Raw genomic sequence first — 9,527 nt, forward strand, 5'->3', positions numbered from 1 at the left:
TAAAATTGTTGACTTTGCGCAAAATTTTTGAATTGCCAGCGCCATTTTGATGAATTTGACCCAAAAAACCCCCCACAAGTCAAAAAAGAAGAATGACTTTAAATAAAACGCAAATGATGAATCAGATCCAATAGCTAGAACATCTTCTATCAGAGAATCCCAAAATCTTGTTTTTTTATTTATTTTTAACTACTTATCTTCCCCAAAAGATCTGGGGATATGTAAAGCTAAGAGGAAAGGAGGGGATGAAATATCAGTACTTGGTGTGAAGTCTGTAGACATGACATAGGCCTGGTACTAGTTGGAACACGGAAGTGAAGGAAGTTCTGATTCTCTACATTTTATTGTTTCTTTCTCTGATTTAAAAATGTAGACATGGGGGTGAACTAAGCAAATTGTGTTTATTTTGGAATTTTACTAAATGCAAAAATATCAGTTGAGAACATTTTCCTTTTCATCCCCAAAACCAGTGTTTATATATAGGAAACTTCTATAGAACCCAGAGCTAAAGAACCGCTAGACGAAGAAAAGACTTGATATTTTTGAAGTTCGCCTTGACTTTGGCAACTACCAGCAGACTTTATTCGCTCTATTGATCGGGTCTCCATAAACCTCAACTTCGCACAGGGACAGAGATTCTGAGCGTCCGGGAATCACCACGCTGACGTATTGACCTTCCATTCCATTACAGCAGAAGGACAAGGTAGCAGATGCAACATTCTTCACTTTATCGCACCTAGAGGAGAAAACCATCAAAACCAAGTGATGATTAACCACATATTCCAACACATTTGTCACTTTTAGGTCAATTCTAAACAACAACAACAAAAAAAAACGTTCAGGAACCCCCCAAAGTGCCTATCTAAGGACCAACATTTGAATCCATGCTCCTATGACTACTTAGAAATATGACTCCTGAGCTGACAATAGATATAGGATGTAAGCTGACCAAAAGACACAAGAACAGATATTCAACTTTGTAATATTACTCGCCAAAAGTTAGACAATTATAACAAGCATTTACAGTTAGAAACAAAATATATCACATTATAGAGAAACACAAGAATGGATATTGGGGAGAAACAAAAGTTGGGACATTGAAGAGAAACACATGATAGGGTATTCTGGAGTATCCAAAGATGAGACATTGGGAGGAAATACAAGATGGGACATTGTGGAGAAACATAAGAACATTGTGAAGAAAAACAAGATGGGTCATTGTGGAGAAACACAAGATGGGACTTTGGGAGGAAACACAAGATGGGGCATTGTGGAGAAACATAAGAACATTGTGGAGAAAAACAAGATGGGACATTGTGGAGAAACACAAGAAGGGACATTGTGGAGAAACACAAGGTGGGACATTGTGGAGAAATAAAAGATGGGACATTGTGGAGAAACACAAGATGGGACATTGTGGAGAAACACAAGATGGGACATTGTGGAGAAACACAAGAAGGGACATTGTGGAGAAACACAAGAAGGGACATTGTGGAGAAACACAAGAAGGGACATTGTGGAGAAACACAAGAAGGGACATTGTGGAGAAACACAAGAAGGGACAGTGAAGAGAAACACATGATAGGGTATTCTGGAGAATCCAAAGATGAGACATTGGGAGGAAACACAAGATGGGGCATTGTGGAGAAACATAAGAACATTGTGAAGAAAAACAAGATGGGTCATTGTGGAGAAACACAAGATGGGTCATTGTGGAGAAACACAAGATGGGACATTGTGGAGAAACACAAGAAGGGACATTGTGGAGAAACACAATGTGGGACATTGTGGAGAAACACAAGATGGGACATTGTGGAGAAGCACAATATGGGACAATGTGGAGAAGCACAAGATGGCTCATTGTGGAGAAACACAAGAAGGGACATTGTGGAGAAACACAAGATGGGACATTGTGGAGAAACACAAGATGGGACATTGTGGAGAAACACAAGATGGGAAATTGTGGAGAAACACAAGATGGGACATTGTGGAGAAACACAAGATGGGACATTGTGGAGGAACACAAGATGAGACATTATGGAGAAACATAAGACAGAACATTGAGGAGAAACACAAAATGGGACATTCTGGAAAAACACAAGATGAGGCATTATGAGGAAACACAGTATGGGACATTGTGGAAAACCACAGGATGGGACATTGTGGAAAAACACAGAATGGAAAATTGTGGACAAACACAAGGTGGGACATTATGAGGAAACACAAGTTGGGATGTTGTTGAGAATGGGATGTTGTGGAGAAATACAATATGAGACATTATGTAGATTAACAAATTGAGACATTAAAGCATGAGGGGAAGACACCAGTTGTTAGTGACAGGTTGAAGAGGTGGGTTAGGGTTGGGATAAAGACTGTAGTAAGGTTATGGATGAGGTGGTTAGGGATAGGGTCAAGTTCACAGGTGATGAGGTGTGACTTGGAGAGTAAGGAGGAAAGTTGATCTTCTGTAATGCTGGAGAAGCTGGTTTTGGAGGAGGATTGAGTAGATATTAGAAGGGACTGTGGGGACTTTAGGGAAAAGCTTTGTCTGATGGTATCAGTCTTCTGCTTGAAAAATGAAATTGCCTCATTCTTCAAGCAGACAAAGCTTTTGCCTAAAGCGATATCCCCCAAGATTCAGTTCTAGGACCTCTGCTCTTCTCAATCTACACATTCAGCCTAGGACAGCTCGTAGAGGTTTTCAGTATCAATCTCTAAGCTAACGACACACAGATCTACCTCTCTGCAGCTGATATCACCTCCTTACTAACTAGAATCCCACAATGTCTGTCCGCTATCTCATCTTTCTTCTCTGCTAGATTTCTAAAACCTAACATGGATAAAACTGAATTCATCACCTTTCCCCCATCTCACTCAGCCCCCCCATCTGACCTATCCATCAAAATCAATGGCTGTCCACTCTCCCCAGTCCCACAACTTGCTGCCTCGGGGTAACCCTGGACTGTAATCTCTCCTTCAAACCACATATCCAAGCCCTTTCCTCTTCCTGCCGACTCCAGCTCAAAAATATCTCCTGGATCTGTACATTCCTAAACCACAAATCTGCAAAAACACTAGTGCACGTCCTCATCATTTCCCGCCTCGAATACAGCAACCTCCTGCTTTGTGGCCTCCCCTTTAACGCTCTCGCACCCCTCCAATCTATCCTAAACTCTGCTCCCCGACTAATCCACCTGTCCCCCCACTATTCCCTGGCCTCTCCTCTCTGTCAAACGCTTCACTGGCTCCCCATTGCCCAGAGACTCCAGTTCAAAACCCTAACCTTGACATACAAAGCCATCCACAACCTGTCTCCTCCATACATCAGCGACCTAGACTCCCAGTACATACCTGCACTCAGCCTCCGATCCTCACAAGATCTCCTTCTCTACTCTCCTCTTCACACAATAGCATACAAGATTTCTCCCATACATCTCCCCTACTCTGGAACTCTCTACCCCAACGCATCAGACTCTCGCCTACTGTGACCGTGGAAACCTTCAAAAGGAACCTGAAGACCCACCTCTTCCGACAAGCCTACAACCACCGCTCCACCATACCGCTGCATGACCAGCTCTACCCCCACCTACTGTATCCTCACCCATCCCTTGTAGACTGTGAGCCCTCGCGGGCAGGGTCCTCGCTCCACCATACCGCTGCACGACCAGCTCTACCCTCACCTACTGTATCCTCACCCATCCCTTGTAGACTGTGAGCCCTCGCGGGCAGGGTCCTCTCTCCACCACACCACTGCACGACCAGCTCTACCCTCACCTACTGTATCCTCACCCATCCCTTGTAGACTGTGAGCCCTCGTGGGCAGGGTCCTCTCTCCACCATACCACTGCACGACCAGCTCTACCCTCACCTACTGTATCCTAACCCATCCCTTGTAGACTGTGAGCCCTCGCGGGCAGGGTCTTCTCTCCTCCTGGATCAGTTTGCCATTGCGTTTTTGTTCAAGATTTTTGTAACTGTTTCTGCTATGTATACACCTTTTTCACATGTAAAGCGCCATGGAATAAATGGTGCTATACTAATAAATAATAATAATATTAATTGTGGAGAAAAAAAATACATGATATTCTGGAAAAATATGCCATCAGCCATTGTTGAAGAAAACAAGATGGAACAATATAAAGAAACATAAGATTGAACAGCATGGAGAAATGTAAGACAGTACATTGTTGAGAAACACAAGACGGGGTATACTATAGCACGAAAACACAAGACAGGACATTTTGGAGTAATGCAAAACAGGACATTGGCAAAACACAAAAAAACACAAAACACCGAAAAAAATGTTTGGAGAGGCATAATATAAGACATTAAGGTAAAACACAGAACATGATATTCTGGAGAAACACAAGAAGGGTCAATGCTGAGAAACAAAGACAAAGCATTGTGGAGAAACACACTATGAAAATGTTTGGAGATACAAAAAGCATTGTAGAAAAAACAAGATGTGTGATTCTGGAGGAACACAAGACAGGACATTATACTAAATCACAATTTCTACAAAATGGGACATTGTGGAGAAGCTTAAGACAAGACCTAGTGGATGAAAGAAAGACAGAAACATTGTGGAAATTAAAAAGATGCCAACACCAGATAGAACATTGAGAAAAGACATAACATGGTGCTTGGTTGAAGAACAAGACAGAACCTTTGGGGGAATACAGCCAAGACATAGTGAAAAACAGAATGTGGAAGTTTAAAAAAAAAAAACTCAAAGCAATGGAAAAGTTCATTTGTGCTTTTGAGAGAAAATAAGACAGGTCATTGAGCAGAAAATGGACACTTCATGGTAAAGAAATGTTAAGACAGAACATTGTGGAGGAATACAGGAGAGAAGTTTTGGGGAAAAAAACTAGACTTTTTGAAAAAAAAATCAGGGTGTGTGAATCTGGGAAACAGAAGGTAGGATATTGAGGAGACACCTAAGATGGGACATTGTGGAAGAACACAAGAAGGGACATTGTGGAAGAACACAAGAAGGGTCATTGTGAAAAAATACAAGAAGGGACATTGTGGAAGAACACAAGAAGGGACATTGTGGAAGAACACAAGAAGGGACATTGTGGAAGAACACAAGAAGGGACATTGTGGAAGAAGACAAGAAGGGTCATTGTGAAAAAACACAAGAAGGGACATTGTGGAAGAACACAAGAAGGGACATTGTGGAAAAACACAAGAAGGGACATTGTGGAAGAACACAAGAAGGGACATTGTGGAAGAACACAAGAAGGGACATTGTGGAGAAACACAAGAAGGGTCATTGTGGAAGAACACAAGAAGGGTCATTGTGGAAGAACACAAGAAGGGACATTGTGGAAGAACACAAGAAGGGACATTGTGGAAGAACACAAGAAGGGTCATTGTGAAAAAACACAAGAAGGGACATTGTGGAAGAACACAAGAAGGGTCATTGTGAAAAAACACAAGAAGGGACATTGTAGAGAAACACAAGAAGGGACATTGTGGAGAAACACAAGATGGGACATTGTGGAAGAACACAAGAAGGGACATTGTGGAAGAACACAAGAAGGGACATTGTGGAGAAACACAAGAAGGGACATTGTAGAGAAACACAAGAAGGGACATTGTGGAGAAACACAAGATGGGACATTGTGGAGAAACACAAGATGGGACATTGTAGAGAAACACAAGAAGGGACATTGTGGAAGAACACAAGAAGGGACATTATGGAAGAACACAAGAAGGGACATTGTGGAAGAACACAAGAAGGGACATTGTGGAAGAACACAAGAAGGGACATTGTGGAAGAATACAAGAAGGGACATTGTGGAAAAACACAAGAAGGGACATTGTGGAAGAACACAAGAAGGGACATTGTAGAGAAACACAAGAAGGGACATTGTGGAGAAACACAAGAAGGGTCATTGTGGAAGAACACAAGAAGGGACATAGTGGAAGAACACAAGAAGGGTCATTGTGAAAAAACACAAGAAGGGACATTGTGGAAGAACACAAGAAGGGACATTGTAGAGAAACACAAGAGAAGACCTTATAGAAGATAACTTACACTGGGTTGTTGTTGTCGGCGGAGTTCCCGATTCTGATCTCGGCCCCCGTTAGCCTCTCTTTACAACAGTCCATCCTATTTGATATTACAACATTTGCTATCTTGTAGGTTTGCTTCAGGTCCAGCTTCCACCAGGGATTTTTCTCGTAATTGGTGTGAGTGCAGGAACCTTTGTGGTAATTGGTGTCTTTGATACCATCTATGGCATTTTTGGCGTATCCCATTATTGGATATACATAGTCAGATAACTGCGAGGCTTCTCCATTTCTTGCTATATTTGTGGCTGAGGAAAGAAGAACAGAAGAGCTTTCAGTGAGAAGCCGCAGACTGGCCTGATGGGATTCTCATTATTTCCCATATTCCAGGTCCGGAATTCAATGGATTTATAGAATAATAATTCTAGATTATTAGACGTGCTCCAGCTATATATTTGATAGTTGATGAATTTGATGATTCCTGTATTATATACAGTATATAGCACCAAAATAATGACGTTATATAGCCACAAAATTATACTACGGGTGACACAATGGTGGAAGCTTAGACTTGGTTGGGCACAGGGTGTTCGAGACCTCAGTAGTGGAATCACCAGGAATCTAACCCCTCTGCACATGCTTAATCCCTCTCTGCAGAACAGATTTATGACGGCCCCATGACACAGATATAATCCCGCTGCGGTGTGGACCGGATCTCACCTCCAGGTGCAGGAGCACATCCCAGAACCAGAACCACAGATCCCAGCAGAATCAGAGAAGACAGAAGATTCATCTTGGCGAAAGAAGAGGAACAGAGACACCAAGAAGTCACTGAAGCCAACAAAGCACCTAAATGTAATAAGACTTATTAATATGGAGAAAAGGTACGACATTACTGATCTTCTCCAGTCACATCCAGAACTGCACTCTCTTTTCTGTCACTTGTTTTTTTCAGACCGTTCTTACAGATGATGGAATTGACAGTTTTCCCGCACAGATTCTTTGTCATCTCCGTCATCTGTTACATTTCTTCTACATTCTATTCCCTGTCATGGACTCATGTATTGAATGTTGCAGATCATTGATGTCCGTCGCGCCTCATGTGACCATGGGGTGCACTGTCAACACTCAAAGACCATAAGAGAAAAGAGGGACCAGAGGGAGCGACTGGAGGACCCAGCGAGTACCTGCGGCAGCTGGACCGATGAGTGGCCGCCCGGGAAAGCTCAGAAGCTTTTACTATTTTTTAACCCCTTCCTGGCACTCTATCGTTTATGGTTTGGCATCCGGAGAGAACTCAGAACATAACAAACGTCTTTTCATAGCAATTTTGATTGGAATAAGTTTCATGGGGATCGAAACGAATTTTTAAGAAACATATTTCAGGAATTTGATCATCCCTAGAATCCAGGATAATGAGTCTCATTAGATAAGAATAGCTGATAACAGGAGAAAATAGATTACACTTACCTATACAGAAGGTGCAGCGCTGTCCTGCAGGTGAAGCGTTAATGACAGTGTATGGATGGTGGCGCCCCCTGTAGTCAGATCCTGCAGTCTATGTGACCTGAGCAGCCCCAGGGCTGAGCATTTATAGCTTATTAAGCTCCAAGTCCTCCTCCCGCTCTGATCCAGCCTCTACTTTGTGGTTTCCAGAGAATTTCCTCCGAGAAGAGAATTATCTCATGACTAATAATACAAACAGACTCGCTCTCCAGCAGCCGAGATCAATAACCACAAAGGATCCAGAGGAACCACAATCATGTGCACAATCTCCCTGGGCTGTGACCTGTCCCCTGCTGAGGCGGCACCTCGTCTCCTCCACTCCACAGCTATCTGTCTGATGAAGGGCTGTGACCTGTACCCTGCTGAGGAGGCAACACATCTCCTCCACTCCACAGCTATCTGTCTGATGAAGGGCTGTGACTAGTGTTGAGCCACCCCCGTAGTGTTCGAGTTCGGTTCGGTTCGTCGAACACCTTCGAACACCGTTAAAACCAATGGCAGGCAAACAAAAACACATAGAAACACATAGAATACACCTTCAAAGGTGTCCAAAAGCTGACAAACTGCTCAGAAGACATAACTAACACATGGAAAAGTGACAAGTACATATAGTCATGCGAAAATAAAAGAGGTGGAGGAGTAAAAGGAGGGGGAGACACAGATATAGGCATGTCATGCCCTTCTAAAATCCAAAAAGTGAGAAGCCGACACGTTCAGTCCGCTCCTGCCCGTGCCACCTCCGTGTCGCCGGGTTTGTGCCAGAGCCGCGGTGAACCCTGATGGCCAGCCCCCCTCTCCCAATACTGGTGCCTGTCGCTGGTGGGTCGAGCGAGCCCCCCTGTGGTGGAGGCAGCTCTAAGCTTTTTAATTTAAATTGTCTCTCTAATTTGAATGAATACACTTTAAATCCATTTACAAGGATCTATTGGAGGGCAAATCTCATGCCAGCAGCCGCGTAATTCCAGCTCCAGTAGCGTCCACTAAAGCTGCTGCAGTTAAAAAGCTTTTATAAGGATCGAGCTCGGCTGTCCACCGCAAGGCATCCTACTGCCAGTCCGAGCCCCTATGCCTTGGGGTGCCTCCTGATGCTCTTCACTGAGTATCCCGTGGTCCCGAAGCATTTCCTTTGAAAAAATGAAGTGTCCAAACTACAGGTGGTATAGCTTGCTTAACAGCCGGGATAATCCGCTGACTAGCAGACACTGCTACTAGGCACAAAGTATTTCCTGGGCTAGATGCAGTTAAAAATTTGTAATTAGATACTCTCATTGGATGCTGAGAAAGCATTCCATAGAGTCTCCTGGCACGCCATATATGATTCTCTTAAAAAGCTTGGGGTAGGGGTCTAGGGGACCCTTTTATAGCCAAAATCACGGCCCTGTATCGCAATACGTCACCTAGGCTGAAGATAAATGGAACTGTAGCACCCTGAGGGCTCGGTTGCTACAGAGGTATTGCACCTCACCCAGAGGTGTGATATCTCACTCTCAGGTAAGGATGTAGTGTGGATCAGGACCCGACACCTGCATGCATTACACCACATTGCCGTGGGGCAGGGCGACCAATATGCCCCTGAGATGGGCACGACAGTCCCTGTCCCTGGCTGGAGTGGGGGGAGGGAACCCTGTAGTGCAGGAGCAGGGAGGAAGCAGTTCCTGGGTGCATTGAGAAGGGAGTATAAAAGGTGGGCACCATCTTAGTTCAGTGCAGAGAAGTCTGAGCAGAAGTGGCAGGGAGCAGGGGCTCTGCATGAGCTCTGCTCCGGAGGCGGGCCTAGTAACAGAGGCCCAGGCCTGGAAGAGGGAGAAGGAAGGAAGAGGAGCGGAGAAGGCTCCAGGAACGAGGAACGAAGGGATCTCAGGGGTGCGGACGGGCGAGTCGCCACCGCACGCCCGAATCCACCTGCGTGGAGGGGTCAGGCCAAAGGGGGAGACCGGTCCCCGAAACTAGTGGAGGCAGGAAACGACCCTCAGCTAGAAACAGGAGGCTGTGACATTTTA

The 9,527-nt window shown here is 44.3% G+C and overlaps 1 protein-coding gene across 1 annotated transcript; it reads right to left on the reverse strand.

Moving 5' to 3' along the window:
- Positions 1 to 382: 382 nt before the first annotated feature.
- On the reverse strand, positions 383 to 7,863 carry LOC141266093 (fucolectin-like). Its single transcript, XM_073680004.1, has 4 exons — positions 7,492 to 7,863; positions 6,742 to 6,870; positions 6,047 to 6,329; positions 383 to 736 (listed from the first exon to the last, which is right to left on the reverse strand). The coding sequence occupies exons 2-4, from the start codon at positions 6,812 to 6,814 to the stop codon at positions 568 to 570; spliced, it is 525 nt and encodes a 174-aa protein (XP_073536105.1). The 5' UTR covers positions 6,815 to 6,870; positions 7,492 to 7,863; the 3' UTR covers positions 383 to 567.
- Between the last annotated feature and the right edge of the window lie 1,664 nt (positions 7,864 to 9,527).

The sequence above is a fragment of the Phyllobates terribilis genome, unplaced genomic scaffold, assembly GCF_046119375.1.
Source record: "Phyllobates terribilis strain yellow unplaced genomic scaffold, ASM4611937v1 Scaffold_4__5_contigs__length_816908805, whole genome shotgun sequence".
Classification (NCBI taxonomy): Eukaryota; Metazoa; Chordata; class Amphibia; order Anura; family Dendrobatidae; genus Phyllobates; species Phyllobates terribilis.